This window comes from Aquila chrysaetos, chromosome 13, assembly GCF_900496995.4.
Source record: "Aquila chrysaetos chrysaetos chromosome 13, bAquChr1.4, whole genome shotgun sequence".
Taxonomy (NCBI): Eukaryota; Metazoa; Chordata; class Aves; order Accipitriformes; family Accipitridae; genus Aquila; species Aquila chrysaetos.
Genome location: NC_044016.1, coordinates 9,933,960 through 9,954,680, shown reverse-complemented (window position 1 = coordinate 9,954,680; position 20,721 = coordinate 9,933,960). Strand labels below are relative to the sequence as shown.

The 20,721-nt window shown below is 38.1% G+C and overlaps 1 protein-coding gene across 13 annotated transcripts in view; it reads right to left on the bottom strand.

The window, feature by feature from the left end:
* The window catches only part of ESRRG (estrogen related receptor gamma), a 406,932-nt gene that overhangs the window by 6,494 nt on the left and 379,717 nt on the right, over nucleotides 1-20,721 (bottom strand). For all 13 annotated transcript variants that reach the window (XM_030034642.2, XM_030034646.2, XM_030034652.2 and 10 more), the window contains one exon: nucleotides 8,498-8,767. In XM_030034642.2, the coding sequence (XP_029890502.1) occupies nucleotides 8,498-8,767 (270 nt within the window). The remainder of the gene's footprint in view (nucleotides 1-8,497; nucleotides 8,768-20,721) is intronic.

Genomic DNA, 20,721 nt, shown 5'->3' with positions numbered 1-20,721 from the left:
AAGAGGAAGAGAACACCCCCAGAAAATGCAAGAACTGAAGGTGAATCAAAAAATGCCCTCTGATACAGCTATTACACTCCATGCTCTCAAACTCTTCCACTGTGTGGACATCTTAAACCAAGGGATCTTACCCTCCCCTTGCGGGGGTGATTGTATACCATCCCTCTGGCAAACAGAGCAATTGCTTACATGCAAAAGTAATAGTAGTAAAGCATTTAATGTATTTGTTGATGTCTTTGAAATCAATTTAACAGCTGGGAAGAATGTGACCAGCCAGCTCTCCGCTGGCCTAATGCGAGCACTCCGCTGCCAAACAGCGATTCACGGAGCAGTTCAGGAAGCTGTGCCTTGGGAAACAGATTTTGTCACAGGAAACGGGGTAAGAAAAAAGCAGAGAGGGGCACTTCCAAACAGTAATTAAGACATCAAACTGTTCTTTAAAAATGGTGATTTAGCTTGGAAGATTTAAAAATGATTTAATCAAATTACCATGATAATTTAACTTCCCATTTACAGAAAAGATTCAAACTAATTTCAGCTTTACCTATTCCAGGGTCTGCTAATGTTTAAATGCAAACTCACTAAATCTGTGCTATTTAATTAGACCATGATTCAGCTCACAGATTGCTCAGGAAAATATTAATCTCTACAAAGATTCTTCTTCAAGTTTTAGCCTTGCAGTCTGGAACTTCCACTTTATTCCCGATATTAAACGAATGTAGATCTTAATCCCTCAGGCATAAGCCTTTGAAAATAAGGAAAATGGTTTAAAACGCTGAACTAGCCAAGGGGTAAAGAGGAGGAAAAATAAAAGAAAAGAGAAATCTTTTCAGTAACTACGGACTGGCAGATGTAGAAGTGAATTCAGAGCAGGTTAACTTATTGCTGATAAACCCAATCCTCACTAGTAAGAAAGGGCAATGTCAACAAGAACCACTATAATTTAAGGAAATGCGGAGTCTGTGTGACAATCCAGAAATAAAGAAGTAATTCCACAGACAATATGAAATTGAATTATAAGTTACATACAAAGATTTTGAATGTTCTTCCTATACCAAGAAAAACCCTTTTCTTTTGTTTTTGGGTTTGTTGTTGTTTTTTTTTTTTTTTTAAGTGGCTTTGTAGACAGTCTGAATTATTTACAATTACATCCTACACAGGTAATATCCAGAGGAAACCTATACTCAGATGTAATACACTTAAAAATCACTGCCTAGATAAACAATGAAATTAAACAGGGCCATCTGAAAGTGTTGTCATTTGAAAGCAAGCAGGAGCTGATAGTAAATGCCCTGCAAAAAAAAGGATCCCAGGCTGGTGAAACTAAAGAGCTCAACAGACAAACACAAGACTTGTTGATACAACGTGCTGCTGAGAACACTGGATTTCAGTCTAGCAGGGGGGAAAGTTGTTACTGATTGTGCTGCGATAAGACAGAGTGAGATCAACAAATGAGGACATTGACTCATTGAGCTATGCTTGGAGAATCTTGTCCTATCCTTGCAAATGCCTTCTTTCACCATCACGGGATGGGAAAATAGAATTGTGCCTCTTCTGATCAGCCAATTGATTGTATTGTTGTGCAGAAATGGGAGAAAACTAGAGTTCTCATGCAAGAAAAACACCACAAGGTCCAGACAGAAATTCAGATTACAATCTACCTCGTTTACAATTCAAGCTTCATCTCAAATGCAGCAAACCAACATCCAGCCACCCAGGAATCGTTTAGAACACACCACAAAGGGTGACAACTAGCTAAGGATTGGAAAGCACCTGAACTGAGAGCAAGGAAACCTCTCAAAATACTGCTCTGAGGAAAGTTAAAGGCTGGTATGTATGTATTTTGTATATAACATCACTAAGAAGCGGTAGAAACCCAGAGTCTCAAATGAAGTATTTCTTCGTTTCAGAAAAATCAGACAGCATAAAGGAAGAAATTATTATAGTGAATCAAGCAGCAGGGAGTATGCAGCAGTGAATGCACACATTAAGATGCTGAGAAAGCACATCAGAGAGGCAAATATCAACAAGTACTTGAAAGACAGCAATCACTGTGACATTTGTGATTCTGTATAGCTGAGCAGTTCACAAACCCAAATTGGATAAATCAGGTTAGAAAGTTGTAGGATCCTGGAAGAATTGGATGGGATGAATAGTAAGAACAGCAGGCAAAATGTTTTTTGCTTTACGTAAGTACAACAAAATCCTAATCTGGATTATGTCTCAAGTGAGAGGAATTTATTATCTAGATTGTATTGCCAATCCAAAAACCCCACAAAAACCACCTCAGCGTTTACTGACGGGTCAACGTTTCTCAGAATTACAGAACCCCTTCGTCTCCTGCCCGAAATGTATGCCAGATTTACACAGGGCAACTTGCATTTTTGCAAAGTGCTTGCCCACATTGTGTTTCTGTGTCATTTTTATGAGAAACACAACACGGTGACATTTGAAAAAGCATATTGCTTAAGATAGAAGCAACCCATGGAAATTGTCGATAGCAAATCAAACTAGGTTCTTGGTTCCCTCACCCAGCAAGAATTCCCATCCTTTTCCAGTCTAGAATTAAAATTGCCCCAGATACTTACTTTGGTCCTTCCTGTGTAGGGTCAACAAATATACTTAATTTTGACCACCTATTTGCCTGTCTTTCCTGAACAGAACTATTTGCTGGGGTCTGCATGGTTAGTCTAAGAGACAAGCACATACAAAATCAGAATTATTTTCCCTTGCAAAAGATGATGGCAAAAATGGTCTGACATCTGGATTATTCTATCGGAAACAGACAATTCAATTGAAATGTATGTTGGAAATTGAAGAGGAGTAAATTAAGAATTCCCTGTCCGTAGGAATTCTACGCAGTGGAAACCAAAAAAGTAAAACAAAGGCTTATATGATTGATTTTAGTGAACAAAGCCTTAGTCTGGATTGCACTGGTTTGGCCTACTTTTAAGAAGAGACATGAAAACTGAAGCCTCAAAGCAGTTTTTAAAAGACGGTAGGAAAGGAAGATGTAGTAAGAAAAGAAATTACTCCACGGAACACATCTATTTATTTCAGGGACTAATTGGATTAGCAGTGAACTAAACGCACAGGCATAAGGTAAGTTAAAACACAGTAAACTACCTTTTTTTTTATTCCTGAAATGGCTTACTTTCCACTAGGGTAGGTAGTGAGGGCAATAAATAAAGGAATATTTCTTCAATGCAGAACAAATTGCATACTATGAACCGGTTCGAGCACCTACTCAACAAGGCTACTAAAACTCTGGAAAGGGGGATAAGATACCAACTAAAAGAAAATGTTGAATGAATGCTCCCGAATCCTTTTTATCCACTACAAGATATAAGTAATTGCCACAATTATCATTGAGAGCCCCTAGTTTAGTGCTGTGGAAAAGCAGGATGAGTAACAGTGAAGACTAGCAATTGCATTGGTGACACAGCAGTTCAGATCATTGCTTTCCTACCCAGAAAATCCCCCTGTCAGCACAGAGCTGGCCCTTGGCAGACGCCGCACAGCGCTCCCCTTACAGTCGTGCCCCAGCAGTAAGGAACCTGCGGCTCCGTCCTCCCACTGGCCGCTGGGCTGGCTTCGCTTCTTGCCCTTTGTGAGTCTCAGGCTGCTAACACGTAAATAATACCCACCTATTTCATCTTATTTACATGTTAGCAGCCTGAGACTCACTAATATCTCAAAGTTATTCAGTTACTAGACCAGAAAAAGAAAAAAAAAAAATTGAAACATTAATTAACTCTGCTACCATTTGCTTAATGCTATTGTTAAGCAAATGGTAGCAGTTATTTATTTTCTCTAAGAATTGTGGGTGCCATCTATTTGATTATGTGAAAATGGAATATGAGGAGGAAACTGTGCTCAAGCAACACGAAAACTTTGACTATAGCAGCAACATCCTGTTCTAAAAATTTGTTTCTATGCTGTACCACTCTCTACACACAATTACATGAGAGAGTTAACAGACCTTGCTATTTATATTTGGCAAAAACCCCACTGGTAACACACCAGTAACACACAGGTATGTGTGTATATACATTATATATGCCTATTCACAATAGCTACATTTTGGTAATGAATTCTAACAGGAACAAGATGACTAAATAATATAAAATTAAAAAAATAGGCATTATTAGAAACTAAATATAGTACGTTGTGACATAAGATAAGCCACTGTCTATACTGGGAATAAAGATGATGTTCTGTGGAATAAGTGATGTATAGGATTCTACCAATTAATTTTTATTATGATAATATTATTTAATGGTGATAGCCTGATTACACTGTTTTGGTGGCTGGAAAGCTAAGTAAGTTGTAAGAACAAACTAATTTTTTTACCAAGATAGATGATTGTGTAACTTCACTGGCATCAATGTTGATCTGTGCTTCATTATGCTAAAATGCACAAGATACTTCTTGGTTCTAACTCCTTCAGTACTGAAAGGGCGCTGGGTTTTTTTTAGGAGAGTTAATAAGAGAGACCAGAAATTGTGATGGTGTGCAGAGGACAGCTAGTATTAGTGTTTAAGATTAAATTTTCAACAGTGCATACATACATAGGGTTATACTTTTAAGTGCCTAGCATCCACATTTGGGTCAGATTTTTCAAGATGCCAGCGTTCTATTAGGCACATACACACAGATCAGATTTTCAAATGTGCTAATGTATTTTGACACTCTAGTTCCTTATGTCAGGTCATAGATGGGAACTGAGCTTCTCTTAAAAATCTGGTCTCAACTGTGCGTCTTAAGCTCTTCTGCAACATTTGGCCTGAAGGCACAATTTAGTCCTTACTGATTAGGCAATTTCAAAAAACTGCTCACCTGCAACTCCCTGTTTAGTATTACCTAATCGATACATGAAAGCATTTTCTAATACAAAAGAGACGAGCGGGTCATCTTTTCTGTGTGGGAGTGTTCACGTGTGCGGGTGCGCACTTGTGTACACTTCAAACATATTTTGTAAATATTTCACCTTCCCTTACACACGAGGAAATAATTGGTACATGCATGTTTTGGAAACCATTCAAAGTTGATTTTCTGCGTGGGTAAACAAAGTGCTCATTGGTGCCAGCTTGCTTCATTTGGGCGGTGTGCAGTGAAACGCAGGGCAGTTGCATCCTGCAGCTTCAAGGTACCTACTTGCATTTGTGTAGAGAAGGTAGAGAAAGAAGGAAGGGACTTGTGATCCTGGCAGGACAACAGCAATGCTGTGGTACGAGGGACTTCTCTGGAGTTCAAGCATAAAGGCTGCATTAATTACTATCCAATCAATGCAGATGTTTAAAGCTAACCTGATAAAATTCCATATTAAGCACTACATATTAAATGTTACTGTTGAAATCATGCCTGTAGAGACTTTAACATGCACAGGACTGACATGTCTATACATTTCAGTATTGTGATCTTATGTATGTATTTAAACTTTTCAGATGCTATATGCACTCCATTTGAAATCAGTGACAATCTTACGAGGTTGATACATCTTGCATTTCTGGAAATTTATAGAAGCGGCATGGCATTGGCCAACCCTCCAAAAGGAACATCTGATAATGGCTGTCAGAGAATCTCCGTGAAAAACGGCTCCTCCTCCCCACCTTTTAGAAACCAAATGGGAGGATTATCTCAGATCAGGTACTGCACAAATAGACTCTGTAGGCCTAAAGAAAAGTTAGCAGTTGGGGTGTTTTCATGCTCACAATACTGAGATTTGTTGGCCAAAACAAAGCTTGTGGTATTTATTCAAACAAAATACAATCAATATGAAGACAATCTACAATTTCTTCCTCCTGCTTCTATATACTAGCAGGGAAAGTACTATGACACTGTATCGTAAATCACTAACACAGATACAGAGCTATAAAACCATCTTTGTCTACTGTTTACAGTAGAGTCAACCTGGGAATCTTTCTAGACAGTGTGGATACGGCAAAAAAGTCTGAAATGCCTAGGATTTCTTATTATACTTCATCCATTCGCTCTACAGCTATAAAAAGGCTAATATAGTTTAAACCAGAAAAATAAATAGTGTAAGTTTTGGAAGAAAGCAGATGTAGCAACAAAATATATTAAAATGTGAATTGCTAACTGATTGATTTTGTAACGGCATTTTCTTTCTTTTTTTTTTGATATAGCTGCATTTACATTAATCAAGTTCGTAGTTATGTGAAAATAAGCTATTTCTGGGTTTGTCTATAAAAAAAAGACAAAAACTTTAATTTTACTTTAATTTCAATTTTGCTTTGATTTTAGCAGCATTTGTAAATTAAAACACTAGGGGTCTGATATTTTTTGATAGGCTGTAATTCTGCAGGTGATATTTTACTTCTACAGGTTAGTGTAGCTACAGCTGATAGAAGTTTGGTATCTGCTGCATGTATAACCTGAAGCTGAAATGTTGAATGTCAGCAGTCAAAACATTCTGTTGAAAGGGAAGTTGAATGGCTGGGCTGCTTTTTAACACCTCCTTGCAATAGTTTCATTTTAAAACAGCAGGTTTATTTCTTTTTAAGATGTGGGAAGGAAACTTTTTCACTTAAATGTGCCCTGAATTTTAGTAAGCTGAATTGTATTTATCTCTGACATTATCCTGGTTGTAATTCCCAGCAAAGTTAATGAAGCTATAGATGATTTTGATAACACTCTATGCACAATATACAACTAAACTTTTTTTTGGCATCAGTATCTTTCATTACTACTTAAACACTGCATGTCTTTTTTTTTCGGGGTGTGGCGGGGAAGGTGTGAGTGGTATTTAACACCATATCCCTATATTCTAGCCCCTTATCCTTTTATCAAGTAAACTATACAAATATTTTTAATTCAGTCTTTGAATTACAGAATCAAAATAAATGCAAAAAACCTTCTCAATTTAGACTCGTAATTCCAGGTAACTTGCTTGCTCTGTTCATTAAGCATGACTAATTTGGGGAAAAATCCTTCTTGTAGCTGCAAAGCATCCTCTAATGTCTATCTACAATCATCAAAAATTATAAACAAATCCTCAATTGAAAAAAAATTTGATCTTTGAGAGGCATTTCAGCATTTTGTTTATTCTGGAAATAAGATAATATACTAAAACTAAGGGCAGAGTCAGCGGGGTGGAGAATATTTTACAAAGAAACTAATAAGCATTTTGGCTTTGCATGTTTTTGAATTATATTTCCAATTAAAAATGCAGAGTGCTAAATCACATTACAAAGACAAATAGGAAAGTACAACTTCATTGTTGAAAACAATTTCCCTCCTATCAATCTGAGGATTCATGCATCAATATTGTAGATGAACTGTTAATTACAAAATCAATTAAAAAATTATTTCTAAAAACAGTCACGCGTCCTGGCTCTCAGGGGGGCAATTTGGGCAGAAGGTCTCATCTCACTAGGACCGCGCCAAATCACAAGTCGTCATCCACAAGTAAGCAAAAGCAATCTGGTTTTTCATTTTTCAGCGCGGCTGAGCCCAGCCTGAGATTGATCGTCACATATGGCCCCAGAAAACAAACTGTCAATACCTTGAATGCTGCAGAATTTGAACAAATAGCCGTCCGCCCATTCAAGCCACTCATTGCATCCCATTTAACAGATTTTATTGACAGTTTCCTTCTTGTAATTAAAGGGAAAACTACTGGCCAGCAACCAAGATAAAGTTCAAAGATAGGGTCAAAACAAAAGCAGATGGAGGGGCACGGTGTGACTGTCAATGGAACATAGCATCAGAGCATGTTATTGACACACAGGTATCTAATGATCGGCACGTCATTAAAGAGGGATCTATCGTGAACTTTATGCAAATGCTAAAAGGGACTTAAGACCACAATAAAGCATTAAGGAGACACAAAAGGAAAAACAACAAAGCACAAACGATTTTTACTTATCTGACAGTATTCACTGCTTCAGCACTTTTAAATTCAAATGCAGGAAAAAATTCTTTCTGAGATTTTTAACCCTTGCTGCACAGGTAATAATTTTTGCAGAAGCATTCTCATAAATGCAGAGGATCCATAAGGTAAGGTGTGGTCCTTGTGAGATTAAATAAGAATTTCCTCCCTCCTCCCCTATGCTGAATTCACCCTACCAAATAAATCAGTAGCTGCCTTTAAAGAGAACGTATAAAGCATATTCTCATGCATCCTTTCTGTTCATTTTAATTGCAATGATTACACCTGTCTGGATTATGGAATGGATTTAGGAGAACAACATCTATATTCATTTGAAGGCATCTTTGCCTGTAAAATACTCTCCAAATCATACAGTGCAGTACTCTCCACTCCCTTAGGAACATATTCCACAATTACTTAGAACCAGAAAGTTCTTCTTAGTTTGAACTGCTTTGTTTGTTGTCTTTTAGACTAAAGTCTGATTAGCAATTTCTTATTCTAAACCCATGTTTAAAACAAGCATGCAGAAAGTATTATGGAGGAAAAAAAAAAAAAGAAAGCGACATATTAAAAATGTAGCAACCGTTATGCCACTCTGCCAACCTGAATTAGCAAGTGCTATAGCTTTGAGGGTGACAAACTCTTCTTTCTCCAGCTTCATGCTCTTGTACTTCTTTACCAGCTGCAGTATGGCATTGTTAAGGTCAAGAAGGCCTGCCAATTTGGATTGGTCTTCATCCATAATATAATCTTCAGCATATACGAGCTCATCCTCAAAAGAAAGTGACCGGTATACAACACCGAGAATCAAAATTTCCATCCAAGCACTCTGCAGAAGGCTCATCTGGTCAGCTAGAGACAAAGTAGAGAATCCTGAATAGGAAAAAAATACAGGAAAAATATTAAGCACGTTTGGATTTGTCAAAAATCTGCTCCTCTTTTTGATTTATTTTTATATACAGTGTGATAAAACATGTACATCCTCTGTTATTCTCCCTTCTGCTTTTGTGCCTCTCCTCCCCATCCTACTACAGGAAAGTGTTATCAATATAAAATCAAAGGTTTTCTAGTCAATGTATGAAGTTATAAACAATCTGGAATTTGCAGGCTTTTTCTGTAAGAATCATATTAATTTGGGGAGTATTGCAGTGATAGTCTGTGATTTGTATGATGCCGCCTTTGTTCTGAAATACTCCTGCTTAGTTCTAAAACCTGATGCTGTGAAACAGGGATCTGATGACTCTGCTCATTGTTACTATAAACCAATAAGGATAATTTAGGAGACGAAAAAAACCCCCTTTTTTTAAAAGTGAGGATTCCATGTTTTAATAGAATTAAGGTGATTATCACAAAGAGGAAAATTCTCTTTGAACTTTAACCTCAGGGGAAAGAGAAGTAACACCTACCCTCCTCAGAAAAGATGGTAATTACTTCCGTAACGGCTCCCGCCTCTATTACACTTGTTGAAATAACAGGGTGGCATATTGAAGTGCCAACTGAATAGCAGTCACACCATCCTTTTTCTGAGGGCAACCAAAAATTTAATAAATGCCTCTTAATGAATTTAACTTTTGCTTTTTTTCTTCCCCCCCCTGCTGCCTTTCCTAATAGGATCACTAAGGGCAAACATCTTTACTGTCTTACCTTTTCAGACTCTTGTTTACAGTACCTGTTAATTTATTATATCAAACTGCTAATATCCCAATCACATTAGGAGCTACAAAACAATATGGGAGAGGAAGTGATTTTCCTGGCCTGTTGGTGAAATGCAGTAGTTTGCCAGTTGGCACCATCAACTGCAAGTACTTAATAAAATCATCAAAGGGGATTAGTCAAGCTTTTCTTAAAGGGTCTTAAGACATGTCTGAGGCTTTCATTTAGTTGTTTATGAAGCTGCTTACATGTCCTTTGACAGGGTTCCTGCTGTAAGAACATTCTTTTTGGCGTTCAATTACACTTAAATGCATTTTTCTGTTTTGAAAGTCAAGAGTTACAGTCAAGCAGGAATATATCATAAACTGGCAAATCTGCAAGGCATCTACTCCAAACAAGATTTTCTCTCTAAGCACTAAGCAGCAAAACTAATACAATAAAAAAGAAAACCCCACATCCAAACCACCAGGCATCCATAAAAAATGAAACATAAAACTGGCTGCATGCTCGCTCTCTCTCATTTTTCTCCCCCCCCTCCTTATTTGTTTTCATTTTCTCTTACTGTCTTTTGAGTCTTGTGATAGAACTGTAGCTCTCTGCCTTCAAAAAAACCCAACAAAAACTGAGCCAACAACAACAGGAAACCCTTGAAGAGGTGACAATGGAAAATAACACATCTACGATTAAAATAAGTAAGAGGGAAATGGAGAAGAAATAATCATTTGAAAGGTTATAGGGAGGAATTCATGATTTCAATTAGCTTCAACATTTCTGTTCCTTCCCGTCTTTCAAGAACCAGTTTTTCTGCAGTAGCAGATGGACAGAGAACGTAGCCTGCAGCACCGTCCTGTGACAGCCCCATTCTCCCTCCCAGACACTGCTGTTAGTAAATAGATTTACACATTCTCCAATCTCCACACATCTTTCTGCCGAATAATTAAAAGCAGGATGATTAGTTTATTGAGTGGAAGGAGGAACTTTTTTATTGAGGTCCATCCACGATTTTATCAGGGCCAGCACTTTTACGGTTGTCATGAGGGTGCAGGCATCCAATTTTTCTTATCTGCCTGATTAATACAAACGCTGTTTCAGGACGCATTAATTAACAGATACAAATCTACGTTCTCATGGAAGGATCAATACAGAGAAGAAAAGAGGCATCAATGTGAATTTAGTGCTGATGATGGAGAAGGCACTCTATTGACATTTACGTGCATAGAAACTTTAAAGTTGCAGTGGAGCCCTTTTGTCCCTGTGATTTACAAATTAACAATTTTTCAGGTATAACAATGTTTCACACACTTTGAGGAGTTTAATTAAGCAAAAAGCAATAAAATCATTTTTGATTAAAAAAAGTTTAACCTGCAATTTCTCTCTATTTTTTTTTCTTCTGAAAACTCCCAACTTCCTTCTTTTATTTACTTATCTATTTTAGCACAGGTTTGTTTTTCTGGTTTTTTTTAAACAAATAATGCTATGTTTCAATAACATTTATTGTGTGCCACAGTCAAAGGAAATTACATGTGCCCTGTGAGGGGGAAAAATGGGATGTTGTCTATAATTTATTGTACTGCACTCCTGAAAAATCTGCATTCTGGTGCAGTAAATAAACTAATTGTTTTTATATGACACATAAAAAAATCAAGAGATTTTTTACTTTCTAGAAAAACTAGCAAATATAAACCTCACTGTTCTGCTCTCCAATAATAAATCAAATAAACACGATTATTTTCTTCCTGATCGAAGTAACTTTCCCTTGAAAGCCTGCTCAGTGAAAGCATGTTTTAACTTTTAAAGGCATCCCTCATGGGAATGTAAAGCTGCATCAAGTTGTAATTAATCTGTTTTTGTTTTGTTTTGATTTTTCAGAAAATGTGAAAGCATCCGGCATGTTTCTTGTATAACACCAATGCCCTTTTAAAAATGTTCAGCAAGTCACAGTTGAAAGAATAGATTACACGGGCATATGTATTTATGTACAGAGATTTATTTTTAAGTGTTTGGAAGAGGTTATACTTATTTCATGCCAAACTGTGCTCTGATTCTGTGAGCTTTTGTTATATGAATCCCCTAGATCAACCACATTGTGTGACAAGTGGACATTTTCTATTTTAAAATGTAACTATTTTTAAAAAACTCTCCAAATTAGACAAAATACACTTCCAGGTTTCTCGACCAGTGTTAGCCTCCCCAGTCACAGCTGTAAGCTCTTTCCAAAGGGCCCTGAGATGCTGTAGGATGGTGTGGTTTTGAACTTTGCCGTGCATTGTGTGGGTCCTTAACCCTTAAGAGTCTTGCAGGTCAACATTTTAAATGTAGAACTGCATAATGGCTTTTTAAAGTACAATGTTGTGTACCTTCTTCCCCCTTAGCACGTACCATATTGGTGACAACTTTGATCTCTCTCCATCTCCCTCCCCAAGTCAATGCCATTTAATGTATCTCAGGCATTTGCTAGCAGAATGACTCTGTACCTTGACCTGCAGTTAAATAGCATGTTTATCTGCGATACAGCTCACTCCAAATAAACCAGATGACAGTTTGCAATAACGTCATTTGGAAGGATTGAAAGGCTTCTCAAGAGTCAGGTACCCCTGAGGTAAGAAGCTTGAAGGAAGCATGTTTTGTGCCAACCCTCCTGCCATCTTCTACTAGATACTCGTGCGCTTGACAACGATGCCATGGGCACTTGTCAAGATTTTTTTTTTTTTTTTTGCCGAGCAAACTGATGCACTTTGCAGTCAACTTACAAAAAAGGCTAAGCATTTGAAAGTGTGAAGGGCAAAAAATATCTGACGGCTAGTCTTCAAAAATACACTTTCATTTCAGAAAGCATAAATGTTTATTTCCTGAGCTGAGTGTTGACAGAAATAGGCTGCAGCGCAGGCATATGAATTTAACCCCTGGTAGGCATTCTTTTCAGTGTGGTTTTTATGTGGCTGAATGCAAGCATTGTAAATCTACAGGGTGTCTCGTAATATCAGTTAACAATAGCATTGATTTGCTGGTTACAGATTTTCTTCCTTCCTTTTTTTCTTTCTTTCTGCTCCTTTCAGGGACTGTAGTGTTTCTTCAGCTAAAAATAGATACTTTTCTACAAACAGCGTATCGCACTCAAATTGTAATTATGCTGTAATGACTCACTGAGATCACAGAGTGTGGATTGAGAAAAGGTTGATTGAGCAACCGAACATATGCTTGTTTTTTTTTCCCCTTCGCATACCAGTAAACCCAAAGCTCAAAGGAAGCAGAAATAAATAGGTAAAAAGGCCTTAGCATTTTTATTATGGGAGCAACCGGCGGCGAGTTGACCGTGCTCTGCAGCGCTTAGCACTCCAAGCCAGCTCCAAACACCCTTCACAGTCTCTTAGACGGGGCTGTTTAAACCACAGATCTTTTCAAATATCAGCACATGCACTACTTGCTCTCTATGTCACACTGCACACAGCTCCATGCTAAGCAGGGTAAATCTTTTATATTCCTGAAGACCCTTTCCTCTACTTCATTAAGATGGACTTCATGGACACTAACTCACTAGGGGCTAGAGTGAAGCAGCTGCAGATGGTCAAGTGCCAAAGTAAGATCTGTGCCTTGCACACAGCACTCTGAAACCTATTGGACAAAAAAAGACAGTGGCTGGACTTAGCCTACCATTATTTTCAGCCTTAAACTTTTGATGCAACGCCTACATCAGGCTACTCTGACTTGAAGCCTAGTTTATTTCACTTTGCAGGGAATGAACTTCCCTTCCTCTCTGTTACGTTGTTTAGAAATCCAAATATTTGATCAAAACAGGTATGAAATTGTTGGCAAACCTGGGAATTGCTCGCTTTTTCTGATAATCACCTCCCATTTATTTCACCAGTTGTTTTTGTGAATGTTAGTTTTATGAGTAAAATATTGCTCCATCTTGCCCTGGTTTGTACTTATCTTCATTTACATTTTGTATAATCAAAGCTGTGCTTGAAAAGGACATGTTTACTAGTGTGTTGCAGATTCAATATATTTACACAGTTGAAATACCAGAGCTGGATTTTAAAATTATTTACATTTAATTTTGATAGATTAACTTCCTTCTAAATGTTCTATGGGTACTGATGTTTCCAGCACAACTTCCTGATTTCAAAAAATGATGTATAGTCACCACTGTCAAAAGAACAAACTGACGCTGTAAACACTTTTTAAAAAAACTTTGCTTTCCGCTCAGATTACTTTATTTGGAGAGTGCGCGGCCTCATGGTCAAATGACAAACAGTGGGCCAAAGGCTTATCCCGGCTGCACAGAAGTGAATGTAAGGAAACTCCGCTCCATTTCAAGATCAGACTCAGGTCCAGTGTGCTCTCGGATGTACAGCTGTCACTCCACCCTCCTCTCCCTTCCTGGCACACTCTCAGCGCTTGCCCAGATCCATCGTACAACTTCACCTGGCTTCCAGGGATGTAAACAAAGGCCAGGGAAATTTCAGCAGTGAAATTTCTGCTAGGGCTACATAATATTTTCTAGACATGATCACGGTATTTGCTGAAAGAAACCTTCATAGCCTGACTGCCGCTTAATATTATTCTCTCAGAAATCCAAGGAAGAGGATGGGATGATTCATTTTCTTTGGGTACATCCAGAGCTGAATGTCCCCGTAGATCTCAATTAAGAGATCCTTTTTATTATATTAATCCAAGAAAAAACGGAATTAACTGCATTTCAAAATACTCTGTAGTCTAAAAATATACATCAAGACCCACAAACATTTCAGCTGTTATGAAATCCATTAAACAGAAGGAGAGTGCTCTCACTAATCACTAAACATATTTCACAGATTATGGATGAAATTTGGTGAAAGCTGGAACAGAAACAGATACGACTCATTATACCAGAGTGAACCCATTATTTCTTTTTTTTTTCCTTTTTCTTTTTTTTTTTCCCCATACCCATTTGCTCATGGAGGCCCTGGTCGAAGGGCTAATAACTGCATGTGATGCCACAGCAAGCTGAAATTTAAGTACAACTGAGGATTTCCGTGTGAAAGGTGTCAGCTCATGAAACAAAAAGCACAGGTAATTGCCCAAACTTGAAAATCACAAATCAAATCCCAAAGCAGAAACTACAACTGACCAGAAATATAGCCAAAGGCTCAACTTAACGCTGTTTGCTGGATTCAGCTTCCAAGCTATTTAGAACTGATGTGCTACAGTTCAAGTTACGTTTAGAAATTAGTTTCATCCAGCAACTTTTGCGCAGTAAAACCACCGCCTTTTCTGAGCGATGCTTTTCTCCGCAGCAGAGCACTGCAAAAGCAGCACTGGGGCTCTGTTGCGAGCAGCGCTCTCCGCGCTACGAGTTGTGACTGCCATCTGTTAGCTGTGCGGCCGCGGGAGAGGGAAGATCAGATCGCATACACAGAGGTGCCCAAGAATTACTCCGATGCAAGTACAAAAAGCAAAATACGTGCAGAGAGCACCAGGATGTCTTCGCCCAAGCCTGTGCTCTTTCTCGGGTTTTATTTAAGCATGTTTGTATTCCTAACTCTTGCTGTCCAAGTTCTTACAAAATATACTTTTTCTAAATATTTTATAACACGAAAAAATGCCTGTGATAAGAACTTCTTCACTAACACCTACCAGTAAAACAGGAAATGCCACACAGAGCACTAAGAAACCCGGGGCTTTTATGACAATGCTACTTCCAACTCACTGAAACAACAGCAGAGAGATGGCACAGCAATAAAAATGCATTCACACTGCATGTCCCTCTCAATCCATTACAAACAATGGATTCTCACTAAGCAAATATTCGCTTGTCAGAAGTATTTGCAACACTGGATTCATTCAGCAGGACTAAGTAAGTGAAGTTCACAGCAATTTCAAAGCAGCAAATTAGACATTTACAAACAGTGAAGATGCTGCTTGTCTAGCGTGACCTTTCACTCAAGCTATACAAAAAGGTGTTAATGTAATTTAAATACCAGTTAGAAATATTTCTAGTTTGTCTTTACCCTCTGAAACCTTACATGATAACAGTAAACAGGCACAATTTAAGCTTGTCATTTCTTCCCAGGGTAAGATGCATATAGTGAGATGTAATTCACTATAGTTCAAACTGATTTCAGTACTTGAATCAGAGACACCCCTCTCTAACCACCCAAATATTTCTAGGCAGTTACTCTTAAATATCGTATTTCTAGTTACAGCACAAGTTCTTGTGAGCTGCTTCTTTAGCCATAGTAATGGAAAGGAGCTGGAAAACGTGACTGACTTAAGAATGTCTCTCTGACTTCACATAACCACCTTCAGCTGCTAATGCTCTGAAGTGAAACATTAAAGATGAAAAAAAACCTGGTAAGTCGCCCTTGCTTCAGGACAGATTTGGTAAGACCTCGATGTATGGAGTACTTTATAATGGCATTTCTGGAAACACATGGTTTGAAGTACTGTACTCTTTATTTCCATTAATTTCCATTTCATAGCTTATTATTTCAGTATTCACCGAGAAAAAAGAAAATATAAGACAACAGATTTTAACAGATTAATTCTTAATTTTCCCTTTGGCCTGGTTTTACCACTGGAACTTCCACAATTTTAAATAGCTTTACTCCAAACTCATACCAACCTTACATTAAAAAGAAGCCAGGCCAAACACTTATATTTTGATTTAACACTAGATGTTCTGAGAACAGAGGAAGACCTGATAAGTAGTAAACCGCTTTCTTTTTTTTTTTTTTTCTGTTGGCACTTCTTGTGTATTACCTTCTCTGTAGTGAGGTTTTGAATTCTAAGACAGGGACAATGAAAAAGTTTTAAAATTCAGACTAGCAGTCCAATATGGGCCAGTGTAGCTGTAGGTCTCCTTAAGGTCAGCAATATGAACCTGCAGATTCCTGAAGGTGATCTTTCTAATGCACTACATATGTGATCTGATCTGCTTATTTAAAGTTAACTCTTGCAGTTCTTTAAATTGTAACCTTTGAACATGGTTTGGTTAGACTATGGGGGTTGTTTTGTCCTCTTATTGAAGATAGCAGAGGCAGATGATATGACATAGTGTGCTCCCAAAACTGCCTCTGCCCCTAGACCTGAAAAGTCTGCCTCTGGGGTACAGCATTTTATATGAAATCTGTTTTTTAAAATGTCTAGCATATTTTGAGGTATCACCTGTGTGCCCAGACATTTACATGGGAGAAAAAGGAGTAGGATTGCATTTATGACCCTGATTGTTTTCTTTCACTGAGCCTATAAAAAAAGGCCAATCATATTTTCAACATAAATATTAATTTCACACAAATTTTCCTGCAATCTGTTGTGGATGTATGTATTTGAGTATGGGTACACTAAAGCCAGATTTGTGGGTGAAAAAATAAAAACTACATTCTGTCATTAGCAGAGACTGTAGATGAAAACCAGCAAATAACCTGAATAGGGCTGAATCTTTCTCAAAGTCCAATCCAGAAAATGGTAACACAGTTTAGCTTAGAATAGTCAGCACTATACATGCATATCCTGTGCATGGTATGCCTTACCTAGATCCTTCATAGAGTTCAGCTAGCAGAAATGAAACTACAGTCACACATAATTAAACAAAAAGAGCCCACCCTTATCACTTTTTAAAAAAATTTTACCGAACTAAAAAAAAGAACACGAGGTTGAGAGAGGAAGCTAACCAAACTAATAACAATGATCAGCATTAGGTCAGGTACTGCTCACTTCAAATATTTGTACGCATCAGCCTCCCAAGAACTGCACACACAGACTGGGAATATCAAGAAATTCAGAGTTCAAGCTTCTTCAGCCTGGTGCACATTAGGCTTCAAAACCAAGTTTGTTGGATTATTTTATATCAGTTTTGGGTTTTTTTCTTCTTCACAGAAAGGAGGGATTTCTTGTGCATTTAATACGTGCTGCCATTTATTAATAACCTCTACGGGTCTGCTTTGAGAGCGCTTTTCCTCAAAGAGTGCTGGGTCACTGCTGTTTGCCTTTTGCTCCCCTGGGGAAGCCACCAGTCATTTCCTCACTGAGAGCTGTGGCAATCCCTGCTCCCTTCATCTTTCCGTCAGGCAAAGTCAGGTTTCCAGGAATTCCCCAATCATGTTAATAATATGAATCCAATACTGGAATGTATTAGCATATGGAGACAACCATGCTTAATAACCAATCAACATATCTGTGTTAACCCTGTATGTGCTGAGCTAGCTAAAATATCTTTCCATAGCCAAACCAAAAACTTCAGGTTGCAAAATTTGGGGTAAATACAGCCCTTCACCCTCTGGCAGGAAAATGACAGCTCAGAACACTGTCCTACACATCTTCCTCCTTCTTCCCAATTTTTAAAACTTTTCTACTGGTTAGTTGATTTTCTTAATGTGCTGCAGTTGCCAAAAAATTCAAATGATCTTTATAGTCTCCCTGGTTTGGTGGTAGAGTCACAAATATTCTCCTACATGAATGTGAAATTTCTAGTTTACCTAGTTGAGTGTATATGTACCATTAAGATAATCTCTGGAGGCTATGTCTTAAGTCTACAACAGTCCACACACAGCAAAAAAAAAAAGAGAGAAAAAAGAAAGGAAAAAAAAAAAGGAAGCTGCCTGATTCTAATACACCTAATTAGCCATCGGCAGACTCTTAATTGCATACATTAGGATGATTCCATAGTGGAGATTAATTCTAAATATACCCAAGCAGCTGGTTAAGATGCCATGGATTACAGTGTGGACTGTACTTTTCCACTTAATTAGATATCAAAATTAAGCAGCAACAAGCATTTTGACATAACGGGGATCAAGCCGCCGCTTGGCATCCCAGAGCTGCACTAAAGTGACCGCTAAACAGAGCCGCACAGATGGAGAGATATTAAATGCCGCACTGGAAAGTAATTTCAAATAATAAAATATCAATATTTACATTTTAATTACCCCTACTGAGAGCCGCTCTGTCATTTTCACTATTGCCGACGCAGCAAGGGGTAGTGGAATGACATTGCGGCTCTGACTGCAATGACTATTTTGTTTCCATTAAAGAATGACAAGTGTTTTAGAGGCAGTGACACCCAGTGTGTGAACAAGAATGACAGCAGATCAGAAAATTCCTATTAAGGGAATAAATGACTCAACAAGAGAATTTACTTCAAGCAGCCTGCTCCTCCTTGAAATACATAATCCTTTCCAAATTTCTGCAGAAAGTTTATTATTAGAGGTGCCTTGGGGAAACCTTAGCTTCTCATAAAATATTTAGAATGATAGGACCTTACATGATGACCGGTCAATTTAAAACCAATAATACTCAATGCTCATCCTATCTAAGAGTTATATTGAGAGCTTGTATGAATCAAAATAGTTTGAGGGGGGAAAAAAGGCACATAGTGAAAAGGAGATTCCTTCCCGTAAGACCTGAAAGTTTTGACGGTGTGTGGAGAACACCAGGGTTATTTTTGCTGTCTTTTCATCAGTTTTACTACCATTGGCACAGTGAGCACTCCACACCCCATATGGATCACAATTTGCTGGCCTTCGGAATTATACTGAGCAATTGATCACAACAGGTAATGCGTACATGCACAGGTCCAGGCCTCCTGTTTCTCCCTGCGTATTCCTTGCACATATATAAACACTTTTCCTTTCAGTACGTACATCAGAAACCCGTGAGACACCTTTGCAGCACCTTAGGAATCTAATTACTTCTGATCAGGTCTGAGGTCAATCTCATGGAAAACATTATATTATATCTGACATGCTGCATTTACAAAGAAGAAAAATATCAAAACAGTAAAGAAAAAAAAAGTCTTCCTTGGGGATGTCTGTCAAACTGCAGAGATCTTCAAAGAATTTCAATGGCTTCAGACACGAGAAAGTGCGTAAGAGAAAATCCTTGGTCAGTACACCCCAATACGCAGCTAAGTGACCCTCCTCCTAAGTCATGGCATGCATTTATTTAATAATGTGCAGAGCTCAACTTTTATAAATGTGACAAATGGCTAGAACAGAACATGGGGGAAAAAAGGCATGAAAATTTTTACAGAACAGAAAAGGAACAGCTTTATGGCAGTGACTGTTGCAGGAGTTTTAGAATCAGTTTTGACATTAAGAACTAGCAGTAAAGTACAAAAATGTTACTCTGACATTAGCTGCCTAACTAGTTGATCTTCTTTTTCTTGCCTTTTTTCTTCCCTTCTCCCCCCCCCCCCCCCCCCCCCCCCTTTTTTTAAGTACCCAGGAAGTACTTCTTAAGCATCCCTAATGCTTTTAGGACAAGACACTTCCCCATTTCTCAGCCACTAGCACCTTTTAATTTCTGAAAGAGCCATGGTTGAAAATCTTAATTAATTGTTCCATACTGCTTCAGGATCATTATGCAATGTAATAAAGGCCGTGTAATTATGAAATTTTACAGCCATTACCAAGGCTGATGGCTCGTATTTCATCCTCAGCTGGACCCAATGGCTTTTAGCCACTCAGCTCCCCTTTGATGAACTACAGACAGATCTATCAGGCCCAAACAATATCCAGGCAAGGCGGCTATAATAGCTACCTACAGATGAAGCCATAGATAAAAATAAACTATAAATCTACACACAAATGCAGGCACATTGCCTCAGGATGACAGAGGGGAGAGGATGAGACACTTGGGAAAGCTGGCAGCTTGCAGAAAGGCAACCTTCTCTCTCTCTCTCACTCTTATTCAGTTCGGAATTTGTTTGGTTTCTTAAAGATCTAAAACCCTCTCATACTTCTCAAAAAAATTTGCATATTTTTTAAGGACTATGCATTTTTCTATGGAAGGCAAGGGGTCATTTTGTTCATCTACTAAATTTGACAAAGGGGATTTATATGGACAAATCAACTCATCCTCCAAACGAAGAATCCTAGTCAACAAGTTTGCAAATCATATTCTTAAGAGTGAATCCAGGTCACTTGCTTCTGAGACTGAAAAAAGCAAACCATTCCTGATTTCTAAATGCATTATCCTGAGCAGATGCACAGAGGTGAAGTTAGATGATAGGCTTTCACTGGAGGCAGCACCGGAGATGCAATTTCATGCAACACTGTCCGACATTATTTTATTTTCAGTTTGAAAATGAAAATACTTCTCAAAATTCAGTGCAAGTTAAAGGAACAAGGGGATTATATATGATGTTGGTACCTGCATCACCAGAATGTAGTTTATGGAGGTGACCTCCACCAATG